This window comes from Ursus arctos, chromosome X (assembly GCF_023065955.2).
Source record: "Ursus arctos isolate Adak ecotype North America chromosome X, UrsArc2.0, whole genome shotgun sequence".
In the NCBI taxonomy this organism is placed as follows: domain Eukaryota; kingdom Metazoa; phylum Chordata; class Mammalia; order Carnivora; family Ursidae; genus Ursus; species Ursus arctos.
In genome coordinates this window covers 20,113,038-20,139,565 of record NC_079873.1, presented here as the reverse complement: position 1 = coordinate 20,139,565, position 26,528 = coordinate 20,113,038, and the positions used below count along the sequence as shown (strand labels likewise).

At 39.5% G+C, this 26,528-nt stretch overlaps 1 protein-coding gene across 1 annotated transcript in view; it reads right to left on the bottom strand.

Moving 5' to 3' along the window:
• Positions 1-26,528, bottom strand: part of POLA1 (DNA polymerase alpha 1, catalytic subunit) — a 299,648-nt gene that overhangs the window by 98,642 nt on the left and 174,478 nt on the right. The window contains exon 35 of the mRNA XM_048213462.2: positions 6,355-6,471. Coding sequence (XP_048069419.1) covers positions 6,355-6,471 — 117 coding nt within the window. The remainder of the gene's footprint in view (positions 1-6,354; positions 6,472-26,528) is intronic.

The following is a 26,528-nucleotide window of genomic DNA, read 5'->3' as shown; positions in this document are numbered from 1 at the left end:
AATAGAGCTACACAAAGGGTGCTGATTAAAATGGAGCAGCGTCCACCTGGACAAAGGCATCCATCCACTGGTATGTGCATAAATGCACGTCAACATTTTAGTCAATATTTTGGAGAAGATAAAAGAGGGAAGGCTAATCACAGCATCAGATCTGTAGAAGCCAGAAGGTTGGGCGCACAGCAGAATCAGGATCCAAAGACCCACAATGGGACAGTGATGGGCTGGGCATAGCAAGACAACATTTCACAGGGTTCACTGGAAGGTCTCGGTCACGGAGACTGCAGATTGGCTCCCAATATCCAGTCTACTCTTTTCTTTGGTACCAAAATAAGCTATTATCTCCATGTGACTAATTTCTGGCTCACAAAATGTATGCATAAAAGCTGGGTGAGACTTCTGGAAAGGCCGCTCAAAGAACTGACTTGGGTGTGAGGTGCATTTTTTTGACACTTCAACTCTTTCTCTGTCTTGTAGCCTGTGATAGCTTGAAGGTAAGTGTGCAGCTTGAGAGTAAAAGCCTGGCGCTGCTGACGATACAGAAGGGCAGGAGGCACCTGCGCGCCTGACAACACCAGGGAGCCACCATCACAATCCTGGATTTCTGTCATGTGAGAAAAAACTCAAGTTTCTTAGTGCATTAAATGTTTATTATGGGTAAGCTACTGTTACTTTTGGTTTCCATTTCCCCAAGCTCAGTACAATTCCTATCTTATGGATTGAACTGTGTCCCTAAAAAGATACACTGAAGTTCTATTTGGAAATAGGGTCTTGGCAGAGAAAGTCAAATGAAGGTGAGGTCATACTGGATTAGTGTAGGCCCCAATCCAATATGACTGATGTTGTTATCGGAAGGAGAAGAGAGACAGAGCTACAGAGGGACAAGATGGCCACGTGACTATGTACGCAGAGACTGCAGTGATGCGCCTATAGGCCAACGAATGCCAAAGACTACTAGAAGCTAGAGGAGGCAAGGGATGATTCTTCCCTACAGTTTTCAGGAGGAGAAAGCCCTGCTGTCCCCTGGATTTCTGACTTCTACTTAGCTTCCGGAACTGTCAAACAATACATTTCTCCCATTTTAGGCCACCTAGCTTGTGGTACTTTGTTACAGCGGACTTAGGAAACTAACACACTACTAATGGAGTCTTATAGATAGATCTAAAAAAACCACATGGATTTCAGAAAACCTGGTAAGGCATGGCTTAGCAGTTGCATGTGCAAAAACATTACATATCTTAGTAGATGGAATGCTCAAAATGAGTCAACACTGTGAATATGGATGCTAGGAAAGTTAATGCAACCCTAAATAGACTTCATAGAAATTTACTACCTAGAAAAGTCAGCAGCAGCAGGTTTATTCTGCTCCAGACTAGCACTAACAAGAGCACTTGAAGGGCTGCATGCTGTTTTGGGCTCCTCACTTTACTGGGACACAAACCCTAGACTAGGATGAATATTCTGAAAGCAGAGCACTGGAGAAATGGTTGAAGACCTAGGAAAATTGGGCCAAGGAGGAGAAGGCTCAGGAAGATAGCTACCTTCAAGTATCTAAAAAGTTCTCAAAGCAGGCAGAGCTGGTGCTGAGCAAGTGCTTACTGAACGCAGGAACAGAAGAAGGGATCAGCCTAGCGTTGTGTAGTACCATTCAGCTGAACTAGGACCAACAAGTGAGCTACACAACACATATTTAGGCCAAATGTAAGATCTGTCCACCTAGTGAAAATAAAATTAACTTTAAAGTATATTGAAAGAAGCAACCCAAATGTCCATGGATGGATAAATGAATAAACAGATTGTGGTGTATCTATTCAATAGACTATTACTTGGTCATAAAAAAGAATGAAGTACTGACACAGGTTATAACATGGATGAACCTCAGAAATATGCTAGGTCAAAGAAGCCAGACAAAAAAGGTCACCTATTATACGATTCCATGTATGTGAAATATCCAGAATAGGTAAATCCATAGAGACGTAAAGCAGATCAGTGGTTCCCAGGGACGGGGAGAAGGGGAGGAATGGGGTACAACCGCTTAAAGGGTACAGGGTTTTCTTCTGGGGTGATGAAAACATTCTGCAACTAGACAGAGTGGTGGTCTAAGAACATTTGTGAAAGTACTAAGTGCCACTGCATTATTCACTTTAAAATGGTTGGTTTGATTTTGTTATATGAATTTCACCTTGATTAAAAAAAATGAAAAAAATAATACTATTGAGAAAGAAAGCTAGTGTCTGCCTCATGGTTAAGAGAAGCTGTATGTAGAATTTTAACAAACTCCACATCAACAAGTCCAAAAGACCCTTCGTGGTAAAAATCCATTGTCTCCTGGGTGGTAACCAGTGACTAGATACAGATGTTTAAGACTTTCTATCACAGTTCTAAGGTTCTCTTCCTGCACAACTCATAATTACTGCCTTAAGAGACCATGACTATTTTCATGCTTTCATCTTATGCAGAAATAAGATGCTGTCTCAGGTAACCTGGCAATATTCTCACTGTCCCTAATCTACTTATCAAATCAACACTTCGTTCAGCTGCAGCCATTTTGAAATTGTAATACACAATGACCACAAGTTCAATATTACCCTTTCTTCTCCTTTGAAGGCCAAAGCCATGTATGGTACACACATTCCATTATAAAGGATTTTCATAATTTTACAACTGAGGATAATGTGAGAAACACTAAGGGTATCCCAAAGTAGAACTAGAAGCCATTCTACTGCCTTCCTTATAAGTGGCCTTCAAGAAATTTAGCTGAATAAACAACTGAGTGAAGAGATCCACCACAGTGCTCTATCCCAGGGGCTGTGAAACTTCCTCAGTGATTTCTGCCACAGCCCAGGGAGTCACATGTAGATGCTTTCTCACCTCTGAATCAAGAACAGAAATGTTAGTGAGAAAAAATTTAATTTAGTTTGAAATCTTAGTTCTATAGTGCAAACTAAACAAAACAAACTAACCCTTTAGTTTTTGTGAATTACATAATACAGAATCCCAAATAGCCAGACAGATTTTGGCCACCGTAAGAAGCCAAAACCATGTCCTTGAAATAAAGGGATATTAAAATATTTATTCTCTAACTTGGGAAAGTCCTGTCTCTACTTCCAATGCGAAAAAGGGTTCTATTTATTTAGGAATTCATGCGTATATTGAAGCTTGAATTCCTGCATTTATGTGCACTTCCTATGTAACAGAGAACATTCAGAGAATGTATTTTTAATAATCAGCAATTTGAATAGAGTTAAATTCTCGTGAACATAAAAAAACTTTACTGATTTTTCTAACGGTATCTGAGAAGAGAGACACATCTAAAACCCTGGGAACAAAACTGCCCCAGCTTTCTTATGACTCTGGCAACATGAGTCAGAAGAAGATCCAGCTTTCATACCCCAAGTCAATCCTGGAAAGTACTCAAGCCAATGCAACCCAGGAGTAAATGAGAGGAGATTTATTATGTAGGGATGAGACTGGTGTGGTAAGAGGCAAGTGCTTTACCATCAAACTTGCACAATGTATTTAAAGGCTCCACTAGGCAAGCACTGGGAAACCCTAGTGCTTTTCTTCAAACAGATATTTGCAAATGCCTATTTTTGCCCACACATATCAATTTTATATAATCTACATAATGTGAAACTACCTTTATACATAAGGAAATGTCCTGTTCAATGGTGTGCCCCTGGCCCCACAGTACCTAGGATGTAGTAGGTGTTCAATAAACAATTATTAAATGAAAGTAATGTATGATTGAGGCACAGCACCCTAGAACTTAAGGGTCAGGTAAGCATAATCCTAAAAAACAGACACTTGAGAAAACCTTATGGTAATTATAATGATCCTGGCCATTCTACCACTGATTCTGGAGCTTCTCTGGAATGGTCTCTGGAAAGATGCAGCTTCTTCCTCTTACTAGGAAAGCCCAGGAACCTCATACACAGAATCAAGCAACGCCCAATTCATCACCAGCAACTCCAAATGGACTGCAGAAGAGTGGGCTCAGACCCACTGTTAAGGTCCCTGTGAGGAACAGCTACAGGCAATATCACCAACCAGGATGCTCTGAAACCTCCAGTTATCCCAAAGGGTCATGTTCTGAGCAGCAGTATGACCCAAGCAATATGACCCTAACGATGAAAGCTCCTCCCTGTCAAGACCTTGGTAAATGCCTGCCTAAATGTCACCATTTTGAGGACAAGGATATGAAGGGGAAAAAAGTACTTCGAAACGCCTGTGTTGGCTCACTCATTAAAAAAATAAGATACTAAATGATAAATGACGACCTGCAGTATTAAACCACTACCAAAAACATCATCAACACTTATTGGAGGGCTACCAATCTACTAGCTATCCACTCTCCCTTTACTTTCTCTCACCAACAATGGAATCATCATAAAACTCACTGACTTTCTAAGAAGTGATTCATTTTCACTGAACTTGACTTGATGAGCTAGATGTTTAAGAAGTCTCAAAGGCAGCATTGGTTCACGAAGCCAGGTGATTCCCCTAGAGTCTATAAGTGGGGTGATGAGTCACACTAAATATATATACTTTTGTTCTCTACACTTGCTAATCCAAGTGTTGGGATGAGACCAACTTAGTACAACACATAATTCTCACTATGTGTTCCATATTTTTGTTAAAAAAACTCATTTTACTTAACTAATTACCAAATATATACAAAATAAGGCAACAAACATTTTATACTTACTAAATTAGTTAAAAATAATGATAATGTCCAAATGCTGCAAAGACAGTGGTAAAACCGGTAAATGCATCAAGTAACGGCTACAGTTTAAGTTGGGAACACCCATTAAGAAAGCAATGTGGCAGTATGAATCATGACCATATTGTATTTAGGGATTTTGATATGTACTGTCGATAAGAATTTATACTCAAGAAATATTTCAAATAACAACAAAAAGTAATGTAAGCAAGAGATTATTCATTACAATTTAATAAAGAGATCGTAAAAGTAGCCTAAAATGTCCAACAAGAGAAAACGGTTAAATTTGGTTTTGGTACTGAAAATGATGTAGCAACACAGACACTTGACAAAAGATAAACATGATACAGAAGCATATTTTCATCATGACTGAAACCACGTAAAAAATACATATGGTGGGGCACCTGGCTGGCTCAGTCGGTTAAGTGTCTGCCTTTGGCTCAGGTCATGATCCAGGGATCCTGGGATCAAGTCCTGCATATGGCTCCCTGCTCAGCTGGGAGCTGGCTTCTCTCTCTTCTTCTATCGCTCCCCCCTGCTTGTGTTCTCTCTCGCTCTCTCTCTCAAATAAATAAACAGCATCTTTCTAAAAAATACATATGGCTATGCAAAGGAACAAGGGAATATAGAATGGTAGTAGCCATTTGTAGTTCCTGACTCCTCACTAAATTTTGTGAAATGATCTATTATCTTAAAATAAGAAGCCATTAGAACTTTAAAATATTCTCCTAAAACTAGACTGTGTACCAACCCTTTTCAGTGAAAAGACTTGAAGTCAAGACTTGATTATAGAACCCTGCCTCTGCATTAAAAAAAAAAGTAAATAACAGGTTCCTTATTCCTACTTCCTTCTCAGCAAAATCCTTATAAATCCTCGGGCCAGACAAATTTGGAAAGCAAGGCACATTACAGTCTGTTTGGTGAGGTTGATTGCATATTATCATTTTACAGGTTCTCAGACAATCTGCAATAAGCTTGTTTAACTCTGGCTAGCCCAGAGTTTGCTGGATGTACCTAATCACAAAACGCTCTTTGCAAGGAAGACCTTCAAACATTTCTCTCCCCACAGTTCGGGGAATGCTGCTTGGGTTGATGATGCTCCAAGGGTACATCAGAAGGAAAGCATTTTAATGACCTAGAAGGTGTTTCCAGACTATGTGCTCCCAAGTTGGAAGTCACTAATGACAGTTGGCCTCCTCCCTCAGGTGTATGTGCTAAGGTAGAGAAAAAGCTGGACATGCTATCCCTTAGAAACAATGGAATCCCATACAAATACAATAAACCCTCTAGGGCACAGGTTTGGGAGGTTTTGTGTCCCCTACAAAAGGGGTTCTGACCTAGTCCAGAGACAAGTTTCTACAAAAGCAGTTTCTTCTGTGTAATTATGAAGAGGCAACCGAAGAAATCAGAGTAATTCCTATAAGAACGAGTCAGTTTCCCTTTTAGATATAAGTTCATGATGTGAAAAAATAAAGCATTTATCTTTTTGAAGTCTGAGTTTTTAAAAATACACGTGTGGTAGTAGGGTGTTTCCAGAGGGCAAATACCAAATACCTACCTCTCAGAGCTAAGGGATGGGAAAATACAGTCCCCACCCCCTTCTACACGGTTCTCTAGCATCATGTGACTGTTACCTCTGGCCGAAGTGTAGCTTTCACGCAGACTTGGCAAAGAGGCCCATTTCGGGAGAACTGAAGGGGAAGGCGCCGAGTTCGATTTCGACACGTTGGCTCCTCACAAATCAACCAGCCCTTGAAAGAAGAAAGAGAACAAACACTTCAGTCTTATTACCACCATCAAACAAATACAAATAAAAACCCCTTTCAGGGGCACCTGGGTAGCTCAGTCGGTTAGGCATTCGAATGTTGGGTTTTGGCTCAGGTCACGATCACAAGGTGGTGAGATCGAGCCCTTCGTCAGGCTCCGCATTCAGCAGGGAATCTGTTCCTCTCTCTCAAATAAATAAACAAATAAATCTTTAAAAAAAACAAAACCAAAACCCTTTCATTATCAAGATGGACTCGTTTCGTTCAAACTTTCCTTAGAGATTCTGAAATAGCTCCTTATCATTCTTCCCTGACATATCACTTTGATCTGTGCCCCAACCTTAACAGTTAGGAAACTCATCAAGTTAAAAAAAAAAAAAAGATCACATGAGATATTCTTCCCTTCTTAATATATACTCCCTGGCACGCATACAGCAAAAGCTCCCAATAAAAGCTTATATGATTACACACAGATGGGTTTTCAGTCATTAATAACGTCCATTATCAAAGTCAAGAGTATACCATGTAGGGCGCCTGGGTGGCTCAGTTGGTTAAGCATCTGCCTTCGGCTCAGGTCATGATCCTGGGGTCCTGGGATTGAGCCCCACATCGGGCTCCCTGCTCAGCAGAGAGTCTGCTTCTTCCTCTCCCTCTGCCCCTCCCCCCTGCTTGTGCGTGCTCTCTAAAATAAATACAGAAATCTTAAAAAAGAGTGCACCACGTAGAAATGGATGACTTTCCCAATGGCTGAATGACTACTAGTTAGCGACTTAATTGCTGTGCTCAACTTCCTTTTCTGTTAAAGAGGCCCCAAAACAGTATTTACTTTACAGGTTGTAATGATGCAATACATTTAGCATGCTTAGAGCCATACTTGGAATATAAGAAACACTTAAAGTAAGCAATTAATTAAAATTAAGACAGATTCTTCTACACACATAATCTGGAGGTATAAAACTGGCTGCAATATTTTCAAGGATAATTTCAACTGACCACTCTTTTCCCACTTCTGAAATAGTCATTGCCCACTTCTCTGGCCTTTAGACTCTCTTCTCACTTTCCTTCTTCAGTTACCCTCTCCTGTTGCTCTTGTTTGAATTTTCTCATAGAGATGTGATAACAATATGCCTATTAGCTTAAATCAGTATCATGTTTGCTATAAAACAGATCTGTTCAAAACTGCACAAAATGGGGTGGAGCAAAACTCAGGTGTTCTTTTTTTTAAGATCGATTTATTTATGTGTTTATTTATGTATTTATTTATTTAGAGAGCACATGCACATGAGCATGTGTGAGGGGGGGCAGAGGGAGAGAGAGAATACCAAGCAGACTCTCCGCTGAGCATGAAGCCTGACGCAGGGCTCAATCTCACGACTCTGAGATCATGACCTGAGCTGAAACCAAGAGTCGGATGCCTAACCGACTGAGCCACCCAGGTGCCCCAAAGCTCAAGCATTCTTATGCAGGCACCAGGGTCTGTGGGTTTAGTGCTGCATGTATTAGGCACAATAAGGCTAAGCAAAGTAAGCTGAAGTGCTGGGGTACAAGGTGCATTCCCTACTGCATGGTGTTCCAAAACAGGCAGCTGCATATAGGGACTTGACTGTCTTTGTGTCCTGGGAGTATACGGAGAAGCACAACTTCTGAACTGGTCTTGAAGAGTGAGTAGAAGTTTGGTAGGTGCAGAAAGCAGGAAAGACCACTTAGGCAGAGAGAACGATACATGCAAAAGAATGAAAGCCAGAGAGAGCTATGTGCAATGTGATTAAGAAAAGAATCAATGACATGTTTAACCCTGTTCACTGTTTCTCGATGGAGCAACTCGTTGGTCTTTTCCCCCTAGCTAACAGCAGTATGTACACAAATCTGCGGGATGTCCCCACTCATTGCTGTGCTGTGTGACCTCAGAACAGCCTCTTCTTGGAAGAAACTACAACCAGACTCAAGAGAGAGCACCAAAAATCAGTTCCTTCAGCTCCATGTATGGCTTTCACAGCCAGAGAAAGAAGACTGTAGAACTTTTTGACTAAAAGAAAATATACAACCTTTAAAGATTATAAAATCCACCTCATCAATACATTCACAGTGAACTTCATTTCTATCTTCAATCAATACATTGAACTATTTTAAAATTTAAACTTTTCACATAGAGGATCTCAAGGACTCCTTATGAAACCTTTCATATATGCCCAGAATTACATTAAATATTGTGTGGAGTACCCAAAGAGGCCCCAGGTACAGAGCTTTAGGAAATGACAACCTAAATAAGAAAGGTTAACACACACAAAGACTAAAAGCACTTCAGTACGGTTTGGCTTTAAGAACCAAGTTGTATGGTACCAACTATAAATACCGAACGAGACAGAAAAGGGTTGGAGTCGTGTGGCTCCTACCCAAGACAAACAACTACTACCCCAGCAGAACACAAACCAGAACAAGGAATCAGTGGTTCTGAGTCACAGGCAACTCTCTGTTCCAATTCGTAGCACCTATAACTATATTTTCCTGACTTGAGGACACGATTCTAATTCACATTTTGATATTTCAGAAACTCAGATGTATTTACAATTGATATGTACATGTAGTAATGTATTTGTTTCCTTCAAAAACACTGTTAAGTCAAGAGTGCAGCTCACAATCGATGGCCCCTCAGAATTAAAGAAACCAGACACTTTGGTTTAGCCTGTCCTAGGCATGGGGGATACAGAGGGAGATAGTGGTGCTGACCACAGCAGGTATTAAATTTCCAGTGCAGCCTATAAATACTAACAGCGAGACCAGCTGTTTCCAGAAGTACTCATTTAGGCATATTGATAAAGGAAGCAGAATTCAAGCAAACCAGGTATGAGATACGCAGGACTGGACTACTCTTTGATCATTCATTTGGCTTTGCTACCTTAAAGTTGCTATCTGAGGCTTTACACACTTTGGAAGAGGTATTAAGTGGAAGATGCCAACCCCAGTTCTAATTCATTCAATTTTTTAAAATAGATTTTATTTATTTGACAGAACGAGAGAAAGGGAGGGAGACAGAGTGAGAGAGAGAGAGAGAAAGAGCACAAGCAGGGGGAGCAGCAGGCAGGGGGAGGAGCTGGTTCCCCGCAGAGCAAGAAGCCCCATGCGGGACTCGATCCCAGGACCCTAGGATCATGACCCGAGCTGAAGGCAGACACTTAACCGACTGAGCCACCCAGGCGTCCCTAATTCATTCAATTCTAAAGTTTTAAAAAAGCAAGCAGACAGGCAACAACTTCCATGTTTTAAAACAATAAATTTTTAATTACTGGGATACAACCTGGAAGTTAAAATTCTTTAATTTTTAAAATACACCCTTCGAAAAGCTCAACTTCTCTTCAGGTGTTTTGGAAACTTGATTCCATCAATTTACTACAACTTCATGACTCACTAGTGAGCTGCCAACAAAGGAGATGCTAAATTGTCACCTCACCTGTTTCTAAAGCAAACACCTAACTCTGACAGAGTTACTAACTAAATGTCCTTTCAAATCATATAGAAAACAGATAATATAATTTGTCTAGACTTCCTACCAGTTATAATTAACGTTAAAGAGGTCTTTTTTTCTTTGTCACCTCTCTATTCAGTACTTATTTGGGTTTGTTTGTACTTACTATCTGTTAATCTCCCTTTACAAATGACAACAATAACTAGTGCTATTATGCATGGAAATTACACATGCTGATAATGTGTGAAGGGAACTGGGGCTGAAAGACAATATCAGAAGCCTGTAACTCTTGATTCTTCTTGTTTTATTTTGATAATTAAGCTTTTGGTCATGGTGTATTTTAAACAAAACTCTTCTGTGGGGGAAACAGACCCTAATCATATTCAATATATGCTTTGCTTCCATTTGATTTTGCCAAGTACACTTCGGTTAACCCTTTGTTCCCCCAGCAAATATTAATGGACTAAGCCAAATCTACCTTTCAAGAAACTTCATGTGTATTGTTAAAACTAAATATGCCAAGTCTTTGAAAATATTCCATGATGGGGCCAATCTTAGTTACAAATACTAGCACTGAATAAACCCACTCACAAAGATAAAACTAAACTTATTTTCATTTCCCGTGTTGGGAAATAACGTACAGCCCAAAGTTACATTGCCAAGTCAATGGCAAAAAAAATTAACAAAGTGTAGCTTTTTGGAAGTCCAACCTATAAAAAGGGTTGGGTTTTATGAAAACCCCGAGAACCACTCTAAGGATACGTGCCACCCAAATATGTCATTTTATTATGCAATGCCACATGTAAATGCCAAACTGTCACAACGAACAGGAATAAAGTCATTACATTTTCAGATTCGTACCTCAACTACATTTGCAAGTAGAGGGTTCAAAAGAGGTGAAGCCAGCCTGGCCAATAGCAAAACAAACCTTTACCAAAACATGCAAAGATCCATCACCTGTTACTTTAGTTTCAGCATCACTAATTCCTTGAAATCACTGTGTACGAAATTGTGTCAAATGCTGACTGGTTCTGATTGTTAAATTATATTTCTGAGATCTCAAGTAAAATGGTTTCTGTCTGCACATGCTGAAAAGGGATCTATTTCCACTTGTAACTGAGGCATTCCTGGTAGGTGCACCTTAAACACAAACTTACCCATTTGTGTACTTTTGTATTTTTAGAAGGATGCACACACAGAAATCATCCAGACCTGGAAATGTGGCACAGAGGAGGCACTCAAAAAGATCTTTTGAACAAATGAATGAACAGAGGCAATAAAATAATACACAGGAGCCAGTTTATAGAAAATAATAAGGATCTAAAATTCCCAGGAGAAAGAAAAATGCACAGTTCTCATACTATTGAATCAAATATATGGTGGGGCCTTCTCCTCCCACTTCCAATCAGTCACCCAATTTGACCATTGGTCTTGCAGTCTCATTGTCGTCGACTTCACCAAAGCCCAGACCTCAAAGTTGATCTCCTTTAACAGCCTCCTACCTGGTTTCCCCAACTCCATTCTCTCCCACATCCAGCGTAAAGACTTGCCAAGTGTAGCTCCCCAAGGGCCCTTCACTCCCATCCCCTCAGTGGTAAATCTTCCTTAGAGAATGCATACTCTGGTCTGGCTTTCAAATCTTTCCAGCCTCATCCCATCCCCCCTTCCTCTTACATAAACTCTTCGCCCCATTGGATTGGTTTTCTCACTGTCCTCAACACATTTTGCCTATTGACAACTCCTTGTCTTGGCTCATGCTGTAGAATTTTCACCTAAAATGGCCATCCCTTGAGCATAATTTCCACTCCTCTCCTGTGAAATCTCCCCACCCTCCAGGGACATCTCCCTCGATCCCGCTGCCACTGAGCATACAATGCTGTGCACCGTCCTTGAACAACCTTGTTTCACCTCCCTGACTGGAAGGTCAGGCCTGGGGGACGACCCGCTTTGGATCTGGTAGTGTCCTCTCCAGGCTCTAGCACAAAGGTTCACACTCCATGAAGAATACAGAAATGAGGTCATGAAAAACTGCACGTGAATGTGGCTTCTCTCCACCCACTTATTAAGGGGTAATTTCACGTAAGTCACTGAACCTTTCCTCTGAGCCTCGGTTTCCTCATCTATGAAACAAGAGGTAATAATATTTACTCTATTAAGGTTGCTCGGAGCCCACAACACTGCTCATTAAATATAAGATAGTACTACCCTACACACGCCTCTACTACTGGGGAACGTCGGTGCTCGGCTATAGGTGACAAGACATTGTTAAAGACACACTATTCCAACCAGGAAAGAACCTGGTCAGTTTCCACCTGGTGTTACCCAAAATGGAGAGCTATGATGATAGTTAACTGGTAAGATTAGGTGGAGGTGCTTTGCAATTTGAATGCAAAATAATAGAACTATGTAGTCAACGTAAGTGAACTTTCCATGTTTCCGCTGACAAAACTGTACTAGATATGAAGTTACAGATGGCAGAATGGATGGCGAGGGAAGAGGAAGGGGTCTGTGCTTTATTTTAGGACTCGGAGATTTCGAAGACACAACATACCACAGTAGTGCACTGACGTATGATTCAGTTTCGACTGTAATGGCTCTCCAGGAGTGCAGTGACAGCAGCGCAGGGTGAGGTCTGCCACCATATGTGCTCTTACAGAGTTCAACACATTATTACTATTTTCCTATAAGGGCCATTAACTACTCCTCTCCCCAAACGATATGCACTCTGAGCACACCATACACTCTTTTCACCCAAAACCATTTATAAATGTTCTGGGGTTCCCTTGAAGTCACATTTTTCTGTCATAGAATTTTCCCCAGTGTAAAATGGGTCTTACAGACAGTGCACAGTATGGGCCCACAGCTGCTTTTGAAGAATGACATGTTGTGATTTGGGATTTCCAGAAATATCAAAAAACAAATTGCTTTCTGACCCACATTTGCACCCAAAACTGGGAGAAAATTTTCCTAAGATCTCCAGGGGAAGTTTTAACAGGAACATAATTTTGCTTTTAAAGTTAAATCTTCTACACTGCAGCATGCTGGCCTGTCAAAGAGTGATTATCAAGTCTCAGAGAGGTGCCAGGGTAGGAGATGAAAGAGCAAATCAGGAAATATACATATATAAACTATTCACAGAAGTTAACACAAAAATATCTTTAACAAAATTATCAAACAAAAGAGAAGTGGAAAGTGCCTCGTCAGTCAACGTTAAGAATTTTAAATATTACCAAAATTGATTTTTAAAGTCAGAGATCTCTTTAAATGAACAGTCACATGTCATTTCATCCAAGTTATTTGAAACTTATTGATCTTATCATTTGTGTGAGGACCAGACTCTGCCATCAGTTTGCTGAAAGGATAATGGAGCACTCCCAAACTGTTATGATAGGTTAGATGCAAACAGTGGTCCTCATTTAAACACACAGAATAGCACCACAAGTGGACAAATTCCAACCTCAGCAATTGTATATTACACGATAAATTAGCAAGTTGTTCTGCTTGGCCTCACATCAAATCCAATACCACAGCCTTGTTATTTTAATTTGCAATCAGAGGTTGAGCATCAGAAGATGTCCCTGAGGTACATTAAAGAGCCCCATGCAAGCCATCTCCTCCTGCTATACTGTGAGCAGAGAAAGCCAACAATTACCAGCAATTTTATTTTACCACTGTAGGACAATACTAGAACAGTTAAAATTGTCGCCATGCAAGCAACAGGGGAAAATATACTTAAAAATCACTTTATAAGGAAAATTACGTTTTGGGGGGAAAAGTTCAATGGAGGACATGTATCTTTCTGTATGGGCAGCTAAAATCTCTCTTAGTATATTCAAGCCTATTCTAGAAAATACTCTTCCTATTCATCCAACTCAAAAGCCAGCTACATTCGTAGGCTATAATAGGTCACAACTAAGTACACAGTACCTTGCTTCAGGAATAATTTTGCTTTGTCTGTCAACTGTCAACATAGCACAAAGAGCTCATGCAACCCAGCCATGTACCGTGGATGTTAAAGATCTAACAAAATACAAATAGTAAGAATGAATACAAGATCTCCGAGCTGCCCTGCTTTTACTTTATGTGAGAAACTGAAAGCATTTTCCTCTCCACATTCCATTAATCTCTATTGTATTACAAATCTTTTCATAAAAGACTTTTTTTTCCCCTATGTGAAGCTACAAGTGACTTGGGGAGGTACTATTCCAAATGTGACTTTCCAACACGAATGGTTATAAATGGATGTGTCAGTTAAGGCATATAGACATTTCAACAGGGAAAAGGAAGAAAGAATCACATAGAACGAGATGGTCAAATGGCTACTCTGTTGCTTATATGAATATTTTACCAACGAATCCTCTAAGAAAAACTGTTCACTCCTTGTGCGACCACTACTGCCTCTCAAATCTTCAATGATGAAAAAACAACACCTTTGCTATGAACACATACTAACAAATAAAACCTCAAAAGTAAACTCAAGCCTTAGTTTCATCAATATGTACACAGAAAAAAAAAAAAAAGACTGGAAGGAACTACCCTAAAATGTCATCACTGGTTATCTGTAGGTGGTTTCCTGTTTCTGTAGTTTCTGAATTTTCTACAACAAGCATGTTGTTTTTATAATTAGAAAGCTGTTACTAATGAAGGAAGAGACAGTTTTGCCAAGAGTCAATACAATCAAATCACTAATACATGTGAAAAATATTTTGAACTATATCACAGGTGCTTGGTTGTTACCAAGATGAATTTTTAGCAAATGCACTTATGAGGGAAAAAAAAGGCACACGTTTTTCTTTAAAAAAAGAAAATTTTTTCTTTAAAAAATTTTTTTTTTACTAATTCAGAAATTTTAAAAATAGGTCAACTTAAGCACATAGCAGTTCCCAAGTAGAAAGTGGCAGGGCATGTATTAGTAGCAGTAGAATCATTTATTAAATTAAGCCACTAACTAAAATGCACATAGCCTTCTATGGAATATGAACTGAATACTTTTCTTTATGATGTTGGATCTCTGAAGGTAGGTAATAAATCCGTTTTAAACAGAGGTGCTTTGTTCCCCACGTCCCCTCCCCTGCCTTTTATTCAACGTACGTACGGATCAACTCAGATGTCCAGGGTGGGAATCAAATTAAAAAAATTCAATCAGATGGGCATGCCTAGAACCTTATTATTAGCAGAGTTTTCTTTCTCTGCTGAAGTCTAGCTAAAAGTAATTTTTACTGTTTGTTAGCGGGCTAGTAATTTATTGGTATAGTTTACTGTGATATGGCTTTGGGTACTGAACAACAAATGTTAAAACTGAACTATCATGCAGGTGCCTCAAAAGACATCTTAAAATCAGAATGGAGTTCAAACCATCACCAGGCAATGTTTGTTCATTTAACTTTAATTATTTTCTCCTTGAGAATGGTACTAATGAAACTGAATATCTTTCATGGTTTCGAAGGGCCGTTTGAATAGTCTGTAAACAGAACTAAGGGTAGACAAGAGATCTGGCCGAGCCAGGGGGTTGCTAGGTGATGTAGAATGTAAACCCACAAACTTGTTAAGGTTTGCTTTGCTTTCATGCCACTTTCACACACTCTCAAAAGTTTTGAGAATTGATTTTTCAGGTGGCCATTAAGAAAAGAAGAGACCCCCTGCCTTCGAAATTAACTCCCCCCAGATGCTCTGCCAGATACGGAAGAGATAAAATCCATTTGACCTTTGGCGGTAACCTGGGAAACTTTGGGTTTTACATAAACGTAGGATCATGTATTTTATGGATGCCTGTAATTTAAGAAACAAATTCACAAAGATGGATTTTTGAATTTCAAAAAGACATTTCTAATCTTTTCTTATTCAACTTTGAATAAAATTAAAATTTCCTTTCAGAAGAAAAATTGTGATCACAGCTTAGCACCGATTATCATCAGGACAAACCTGTCGGTTTGGCCACTCGCTCGAGACTCTTCTGGCCTACACCAAGTCTGACTGCCTGTAAGGGTGTCCCTCCTGACCCTCCCCCAAGCTCCTTTCTAAGTAGCTGATCAGAGATTGTCCAGTAAGAGCACTTTATTAGATCATCAGCCAGAGGGGCTCACAAGTACTGAGAGCAATGGGCTCAAATGCGGCACATCAGTTTTAATAGACCAGGGGCTACTAGTAAACTGCAGATACTGCTGAGAACTTTCCTTGCACTGAACTCTTGAAAAAGCACCGTCTCTCCAGCTTAAATGCAGCTGCCTCTTTCAATGCCGCAAATGGGTAAATTTGACAAAAAAGCCACCATTAAGACTACATGAAAGGCTCAAGACAACATCCTTTCAATGCTTTGTACTTCAGTAATCAGATGTACTTACTCACCCCCTCCCCCAAACCCGATCAAGAACTATTTCTGAATGGTAGGAAATAATTCCACTTTGTACATCTTTTAGTTAATCAAGACTTTCTATTCAGCAATTTGACCTTTTGTTCAAAACAGGATTATCAGTTTTTTCGCCAGTTACCAAGGGCGACTCGCATGGTGAACATAATTGCAATAATTTGCAAAACACCATGGCAACCCACATTACAACTAGGTAAATACTGGGCTTTTGTGCTACATTGTTATTTTCAGAGATGCTGAAGTCAAAGAACGAATGACAAATGAACACAAAATTTATATTTGCTTTGTCTCAAAAGAGAAGAAAATTGATAACAAGAATTGGGGGGAAACCGACTACAGCTGTAATTTCTAACTTGATTAATTAGGATGGTAACAGTCCTTAACAGTATATTCAACAAACAGCCCTGACTTCGTCTCTCCACCCACCTCTCTCTATACCACTAGCACTATCCCCCTCACCCCAGACAAATTTTTTCAGCTTGGAGAACAAACATCCCCCATTTGCTCTTTTCTTCAACTTAATGGAATCCTTAATTGCAGAATATTGTTCTCCTGCTCTTCACGGCAATGGAAACGGAGAGAAAAGAGGAGAGGGCTAGGGCAGACAGGGAGCTACAGTCATTTTTTTTTTCATGCTTCTTTCGGACACCCCAGGTCCAATGATGAGACGGCATTTTTCTGGTGTCAGCAGCTGTTTCATAGCAGACAATAAAGTCAAAACTATTTAGCTTTGCAGAAAAGCCACTTCTTTCCTTTTGGCAATACAAGATAAGTCTACATGCCGAGATGAAGTTTCCTAATGTAAATGCCAGAACATAAGAAGAGAAACTAATAATTTAAAAAACCGTACATTTTTCCTGTAAATAAATTATTAACTGTGGTTCTGTCCAACAAGCTGTGGAAATGCATGTTTGCTATCTGAGGAAGATGTTCAACAGTATCACCAGTGTGCTGGAAACCACTTTATACGCAGAGCCCAGTTCACAAAACAAGCTAAAAATATAAACCGAGCACTCTGAAATTAAAACAAAAATCGAACTCATATTTTTAGTGGATAAACATGGTCTCACAAATAGTATTATCATCTTTCCTAGAATAAATGTGATGAGTAGAAAAGTTGTATCAGACTTGTTTTTACTCAGGTATGAAAGGCAGGTTCTAACTGCAATAGTGAAGGAGCGGTTTTTTCCTAAGAGGAACAAATTCTGCTGTAATGCCTAGCTTTTCGGAAATTATCAAAATTGGCTTCCCCAGGTAAAATGTAGTATTTTGGGAGAAGAAAAGAAAAATACACACAGAAAGGGCCTGTAGAAGTTGTAATGCCGAGATCTCAAAAAATAAGCTCCTAACCCTCGCAACACAGCCCAGCCTGCTTTCCTTCATCTGCCTCACAACAAGGCAGAGCAAAAGGAGTCTCCAAATGATCTGCGTATTTCCCCTAACTTTTGAAAAATCAAACGAAGCTGATCTTATAATGGGTCCATTCTTACTTTGTCAGGGCTGCAAACTCCCAGACAGATCACTAAGATTCAGCTTAGAGAAATCACAATATAACATCCTTTAGAATATGCCTCCGAAATTACAGATGCTGTGATTTCTCCCGAGGAGTAGAAATCAAAAGACTGTGACACATTAACTCCTTCTCAGTCAGTGACAACCTCTTTACACTTGGAAAATATATTTATTTTCTGGTTTAGCTCATTCTGAATTTACCGAACCTGTATTAAGTGCATCCTATCAAAAGTCTAAATGTTAAGTGGAAATGTATCCCTTAATGCCAAATGATAAAGGGTTGAACAAGCCTTCAGTACTTTTTGATCAAACAGAACTGATGACAGATCATAAAGTGGGCCTAAAATCCCCATGACGCTTAAACTTCTTTAAGAAACTCTTACATATAAATGAAATATTTTGTAATCTAGCCCGAATCTCTTCACTTATAACATTTTACCCAGTATACTGTTCCCTCCTGCCCAACCTTTTGTGGCTTCTGTTCCAACGTTTGTTTTTTTCCTTTTCTTTTTTCCTCTGTTTTATCCTCTTTTCTTCTTCTTCTTTTTTTTTTCCTTTTTGGCTGACTGGATAGGACACTTTTTGACTTCTACTTGTGAAATGCAACATCCTATAATCCATCCAACCACCTATAATGCCAACAAATTACCCCAATGCCCCAAATCAGGAATGGCAAATACCTAGCAGGCAAACCACACTATATCTTCAACTCCATCCCCATGTGATACAGGATGAAAAGTGGTACTCAGTATGAAAGCCACCTGCTACCTCTGCCCCATAAACCTTCCTGCTCTAGAATTCTCAACTCTGACTGCACATGGGATTCACCAGGGGAGTGTTACCACACAGACTGCTGGGCACCACCACAGGGTTTCCAACTCACTAGGTCTCAGGATAAGGCCCGAAAATTTGCATTTCTAAGTTCCGGGTGATACTGATACTCCGGGGACCATGCTTTGAAAACCACCATTGTGAGGTACATAATAGCCATCAGGAATTTAACAAAGCTCCCCAGGTGATTCTAATTGTGTAGTCGTGGTTGAGATCCCGTGCCCGTATTATTCTCCTTCTCTCTTGTTCAAAGACAACTACTGGTTGTTATCTTCTGAAAAATGAATTTTATAAACAGAATTGTACCTTAAAAACTTGTCTCTCAACTTTCTCCTTCAATAGTTACTCTTTCTTTAGATAGTGTTGATGTGACTCTCTTTTACTCTCTCCAAGCTCTCTATACAGCATTAGAATTAGCAAAGCCTCAAACCTGATTTAATTCTATTAAAAGAACTGACCAATTCCTACTTGGCTTACTTACATCATGTATGCGGCTGAGTAACATTCTTCTTTTAAAGAAACCAATAAACAAAGAATCTTATTCTAGCAATAACAATACAGTCCCTAGATTACGAACACAGAATTTTAGGAGTGCTGGTGAAAAAAGGTCTATGAAAGAAAACACAATCACATTTTTTACTTTGGGAAGTAATATGAAACAATGTATTTGAAACCTACATGTTAAAGTTGGGAAGGGACTTTACAGCTCTAGTCTAATCCTTCATATTCTGAGGAAAATAAAGCCCAGGAAAGAGTGAATTCCTTGAATACTGTCTCAGCAATTGGCTGTGGGGCCACCCGGGTCTTTGAACGTCTAGCCCAGCACCCTTCCCTCTCTATACCTATTGTGTTTAATGCAGGAGCCGGCAGCTGTGCGTGCTTCCTGAGTACTTGAAACGTGGCTAGTCCAAAGTGAAACGTGCTGCAAGTGTAACATATAAAGCCAAACTTCAAAGACTTAGTCCAAAAAGTATGAAATATATTATCTTTAACATTACAGATTAAAATAATATTTTGGATATAATGGGTTAAGTAAAATTTTTTGTTATATTATGAACAACGCTCTCTCCTTCTATTTTTTTCTTCTTTTCTTGGTTCATTTTTAAAGTAATCTGTATTAAGTCATCTCTACACCCAACGTGGGGCTTGAACTCTTGACCCTGAGATCAAGAGTTACATGCTCTACTGAGCCAGCCTAGTGCCCCCTCTCCCCTTCTTTTTAAAAAAGTAGAGGGGTACCTGGGTGGTGCAGTTGGTTAGGCGTCTGACTCTTGGCTTTGGCTCAGGTCGTGATCTCTAGGTCGTTAAGACTGAGCCCTGAGTTGGGTTCCATGCTCAGTGCGGAGTCTGCAGGAGACTCTCTCTCCCCCTCCCCACCGCACACTAAAATAAATCTTTTTAAAAAAATAGAAAATTATCATATATAGCCTTCTTAAACTTGTTTTGCTTAAAAGTGGAGGAAATGATACCCTGTAAGTACATATAGACCTGTGATATTCTTTTTAATGACTGCACAGAATTCTACTGTATGATTATAACAACTCAATGAATCCTCTTCTGATCAACAATTAGGCTGTTTTCAGTCTCCCACTATTATCAATAATGCTACAAGGAATATCCTCGTATATTATCTTTGACAACACCTGCGAATAACTGTGCATCTATAAGGAGAGATCCCAAATCGGAACTGCTAAGCCAAACGGCATTTCATTTCAAATATTGACAGATGTCGCCCAATTGTGGTCCGAAGAGGGCATACCAGTTTTCACACCCATCAACAGTGTATGTAAGTTATTCCTTTCCTCACACCTTTACCTGCACAACTATTTAACTTTTGGATCTTTGTCATTCTGATAGGTGAAAAGTGGTATTCATTCAGGCTTCTGAACTTAAGAGTAAGCTTGAGTATGTTTACCTGTGTAAGTCATTTACATTTCTTTTTCCATGAGCCAACTACCTGTTCCTGTCCTTTACCTATTTTTCTACTAGGTTGTTGACCTTTTTCTCATTGATTTGCAAGAGCACTTTATATCTAAAGGAAATTACGCCTTTGTCATATGGATTGCAAATATTTTCCCCAGTTCATCATTTCTCTTTTGACTTTATAGTATTTTACATATGTGTGTATGTTTAATTTTCACCTTGCAGAAATTTTTATTATTTAACTTGTGGTCAAATTTATTGATATTTTCCCTTCTTGAAATCAAGAAGTCTTTCCAAATCCAAGATTATTAAAGACATCTATCCCTTTCATACTTCCATTTTTCTTTTTTTTTTTTTGAAAGATTTTATTTTTAAGTCATCTCTACACCCAACGTGGGGCTCGAATTACAACCCTGAGATCAAAAGCCACATGCTCCACTGACTGAGCCAGCCATGCACCTCTATATAGTTTCATTTTCTTTTTTAAGATTTCATTTTAATTTCAGTTAGTTAACATACAGTGTTATATTCGTTTTAGGCGTACCGTACAGTGATTCAACACTTCCATACATCGGCGGGTGCTCATCATGACAATTGCCTTCCTCAATCTCCATCACCCCCACCCTCTCTCCTCTGGTAACCACTACTTTGTTCTCTATAGTTAAAAGCCTGTTTCTTGGTTTATCTTTTTCCTTTGCTTGTTTGTTTCTTAAATGCCACATATGTGTGACATCATATGGTATTTGTCTTTCTCTGATTGACTTATTTTGCTTAGCATTATATATTCTCTAGCTCCATCAGTGTTGTTGCAAATGGCAAGATTTCATTCTTTTTCATGGCTGAATAATATTCCATTGTAGATATGTGCCACATACTCTCTTTCCATCCATCAATCAATGGATACTTGGGCTGCTTCTGTATTTTGGCTATTGTAAATAGTGATGCTATAAACATAGGGGTGCATGTATCCTTCTGAGTTAGTGTTCTTATACCTAGGAGTGTGATTTCTGGATTGTAAGTTAGTTCTATTTTTAACTTTTTGAGGAACCTCCATACTGTTTTCCACAATGGCTGCACCAGTTTGCATTCCCACCAACAGTGCGTGAGTGTTCTTTTTTCTCCACATCCTCACCAATACCTGTTGTTTCTTGTGTTGTGGATTTTAGCCATTGTCACAGGTGTGAGGCGGTATCTCACTGTAGTTTTAAAAAAAGATTTATTTATCTACTTATATATTTTTAAAGACTTATTTATTTTAGGGGGAGGAGGGGCAGAGGGTGAAGCAGAAAGAGAATCCTCAAGCAGACTCCCCATTCAAGGCAGAGCCTGACATGGGACTCTATCTCACGACCCTGAGAGCATGACCTGAGGCAAAACCAAGAATTAGATGTTCAACCAAATGAACCACCCAAGCACCCCTATTTATTTAAGAGACAGAGCAAGCACAAGTAGGGAGTGGGGCAGAGGCGGAGGGAGAGGAAAAGACAATCTGAAGCAGACCTTGCACTGAGCGTGGAGCCTGATGCGGCACTCCATCCCATGACCTCAAGATCATGACCCAAGCCGAATTCAAAGGTCAGACGCCTAAATGACTGAGCCACCCAGGCGCCCCTCTCACTGTAGTTTTGATTTGCATTTCCCTGATGGTAAGTGATGATGAACATCTTTTCATGTGTCTGTTGGCCATCTGGATGTCTTCTTTGAATAAATGTCTGTTCGTGTTAGTTTCATTTTCTAAGTTTTTGACCCATTTGGAATTTATCTTAGTGTAGGGAGCAAGGAAGAAATTCAACTGTATTTTTTCCCCAGATGACTATTCCCTACTGATACAAACTACCCCTTTATAAAATACTCAAATGCAACTTTTAGGTGTACTTCTGGACTTTCTATTTTGGCTCCATCAAAATTGGGAAAGCATCAAAATATGTCAATGACCCTAAAGTCCTAAAAATTTTAGTAACTGGCAGTAGGTCATTATTTGTAGGAATTTACCTGTGAATTATTTTAAAACTAAGGAAGCTTTAAATTTATGGATAAACTTAAGAGAACAATCTTAGCCAAGAATATACTTTACCATTTACCAAAGTCTTCTTTTAAATCCTTCAGTTAACATTTCTAAGTTTTATTCATATATATGTATACGGGGAATATATATATATATATAGCACATTTCTTAAGTTTATCCCTAGGTATTTAATCTGTGTGGTCATAATCATAAATGGTATTTAGTTCTTTCATTATATTTTCTAACTGTTATTGGTGTAGATCAAAACTACTGATTTTTTAATATTAATTTTGTAACTAATGACCTTATTAAATTCTTTTTCTCTGTGGTAGTTTTTTGGTTATTTCACTGGGATTTCCGGGTTCACAGGGATCTATAAATAATGATCATTTCCCTCTTCCCCTTCCAATTTTCATATATAATTTTTCTTGTCTCATCATAACAGCTACCGTTTTTAAAACCTAACATTTACCAATATGTTCATGGGGTTGCCTCTAGCATCAGATTTCCCAATAATCTGAGGGCTGTGGACCCAAGAACTAAGCCACCAAAGAATCTCTGCAATTGGAAAAAATAACGGTGTTAAAACCACTATGGGAGAGGTGGGTGATGGTGATTAAAATCACTAGAGGTGAAAAAAAATACAATCAGTAGAGACCTGTGGCTCAGAATGCCTAAAATCAACTTGGGGGCTGAATTTAATTTAAGGATATTAAGTGGCTGAATAAATACTAAAAATGGTTCCTTTTTATTTGGAGACTTAGTCCTCTTAAAAGCTCCCTTCCCTAACATAGTTTTGTTATTCCATCACTTCTCCTGGCTCTACCTCTAAAAAACAAAAACAAAAACAAAAACAAAACAATAAGAAGTTGGAGAGATCTCAACTTTGAGGATCTTAATCTCTTCTTTCACAAAGAAGGGTGTTGTATCCGGCTAGACAGTTGTAGGGTCTGTTCTAGCACAAGAATCCTCTAATTCTATGACATAATTTTAAAAAACAAACATGAGTTCTCCATGAGCCTTCATGACTTATCCATAACTGAGGTTAGGAAAATATACACACGTTCCCATCACTGAAAACACTTCCTCTTAACTAAATCTCATTACACCACCATATTAATCACATCATTACTGTTTTCACTTGACTGCTTTCTTGGTAGGGTAGTATACATTGGTGAATGCCTAGGATAGTGGTTCTCAAAGCATGGTCCCCAGACTAGCAGCACCAGCATCACCTGGGAACGTGTCAGAGATGTCAATTCTTTTTTTTTTTTAAAGATTTATCTTTATTTATTTGAGGGGGGGAGGGGCAGAGGGAGACTGAGTTCCAAGCAGACCCCACGTGGGGCTCAATTTCAGAACCCTGAGATTACGACCTGAGCCAAAAACGAAGAGTCAGATGCTTAACCGACTGTGCCACTCAGCACCCCAGAGATACCAATTCTTGCCCCCACCCCACCCAAGACCTAGAACCAGACACTCCAGGGGTGGTGCCCAGCAGTCTGTGTTTTAGCAAGTCCTCCACAGTATGGCTAAACGGGCATGTATTTATACAAACAAGGTTTAATAAGTATAAATCATGAGGCCAAACAAATAGCATACTCTATCAAGTTGTGAAAACACACAGAAGTCACACTGAGGTACGAGTGCTAGAATGACAAAGGCAAAAAATATCTACGTTATCAGCTGCTAATGCTGACATTTGCCTGTTATGTTACCCCTCTCAAAGCCCAAAAAATTCTATGCCATTCTGAATACCTAGATTACAAAGGACTTTAATAAATATCTCCAAGGCCTACAATTTCTAAATAGCAAGAGGCATAAGGAAAGAATCCCTGAAGAAAATATCACCCATCTTAGCAAATGTTTTCATGTGTTATTGAAACAGGTTCAAAGAAAACTTTATATTCAGTTCCCCAGCTCTCTTGACCTTGCTTTGATTAATCTTCTAACTAGCCCCCAAATCTATTTTCATGTTTCACTCATCTGATGTGCTTCCCACAGATGCTGAGATGATCTTAGGCATGCCTCCACTGCCCTACTTGTGATTCCACTCTGGGGCTTTAAGAGATGCTTCTGGGAAAAGATTCTCTTTAGCTCATCTGATGTTTTATATAATAAAACTAAAGAATTTGACTTTCCTGCACAAGTACAGTCACTGAGTATTCCTCAAGGAAAGCAGAAAATGGGGCTGGAGTGGGACATTAATTTACAAAGAAAATAAGTCTCTATCTAATCAACTCTCCTTTCCCAGGAACATGCACAGAAGACCTTGTATATTAAAAGCCAGAGAGATTTAGATTTCTATAACTGGACTTCAAACTATTATCAGGGAAGGAAAGCCTCTTGTAACAGGTTGGATTTTATGAATTCTGTGGAGGTGAGAGAAGAGCTAAGCTACTATGCTAATGGCCACAAACCTAACTTACATTACCCAACACACAAAGCTTCTTGTCAAGGTGGTCAAATACTTGAGGGATTTTCCATACCAACATGAAATGAGGAACATTCTCTATTCCACTGCTACATTTACAGTACCACTAGAACGTTAATGATCATTAAAGGTATGTGGGTACAAGCATCAGGAGTAGGGATATAACTATTCCTATGTCAGGCAAACTGACTCCCTAAGCAGAAAGGATTCGTCCTTCATCTAGTCCAGCTTCTATCCTAGTTGCCTATACTAGGATCATTATCAAAATAGGATTTAAAGGGACTTTTAAAGTGAAAACCCCCCAACAAAGTTGTATTTTTCACATGTCTATATGAATTACTTTCTTTTAATAATTAAATTTAATAATCAGTAAATAAAGTGAACACTTACTAAAGGTAAACAACATGCTGCACCTGTATTTAAAACACAGTTTCAATTCCATCTCTTGCGGAATGAATATATTTTTTTAAAGATTTTATTTATTTATTCGACAGGATAGAGACAGCCAGCAAGAGAGGGAACACAAGCAGGGGGAGTGGGAGAGGAAGAAGCAGGCTCATAGCGGAGGAGCCTGATGTGGGGCTCGATCCCAGAACGCCGGGATCACGCCCTGAGCCGAAGGCAGACGCTTAACCGCTGTGCCACCCAGGCGCCCCTAGAATGAATATTTTTATCTGGAAGATCTGGAGTGCAAGAGAATGAGCATGATTTTAGGGGCCAAAGGTTTACATGTGTTAATATATAAGATTAAGTATATTTTGAGGATGGAGGAAAGAAGGGAAAAGGTAGAAGAAAGGGAAACAGAAGGGCAAACACAGGCCAGTCCCCCAGCCCCCCAGCCCCCCAGGGCTGGGATCTTATCACTCAGCTTTGAACCCCTATGGCCTCGAGTGGAGTCTAATGCATTTAAAGAGGTGAAGAAATGGTTTTGTCCACTTTAAACTGATAGAATTAAACTCTGTGATATCAAGATTAATTCAGAGAGCTGAATGCTCTAGCTTCCCACAGCCTAGGCTGCTTTGAAAGTCCAAAACCCATTCCTTTGCAGGAGGCGATAAAGAAGCCCTGTGGCAAAATAGAAAGGCAGGAACCACCTCAAAGCTCTCCCCTTACCTCACTGCTTCAGGAGCGATATGCCTTGGGCAAGCCCTTTCACCCGAAGAGGCTCTGGGTGTGCCCACCTTGGGATATTACAAATAACACCTACCCCGTCTCTTCCACGAGATGTTACTATAAGCATCATATGAACCCAATATCTTACGACTGCCTTAAAACTATAAAGACTTGTGAACAAGTACAATTCCCATGAACATGCAGTCAGGCCTTCTCTCCTGACAATACACAGCCCAGTATTTGTGGGTTTTTCTTTCTGAAGGGATATTTAAAATATTTCATCAGAATGCTGTGAAGCCACTGCCTAGTGATGGATTACTTAGGGATTATGATGGGATCCACTTGACTTAAAAAACGAAAACAGGGTACCTTCTCTGTCCCTTTCACAGCAGAT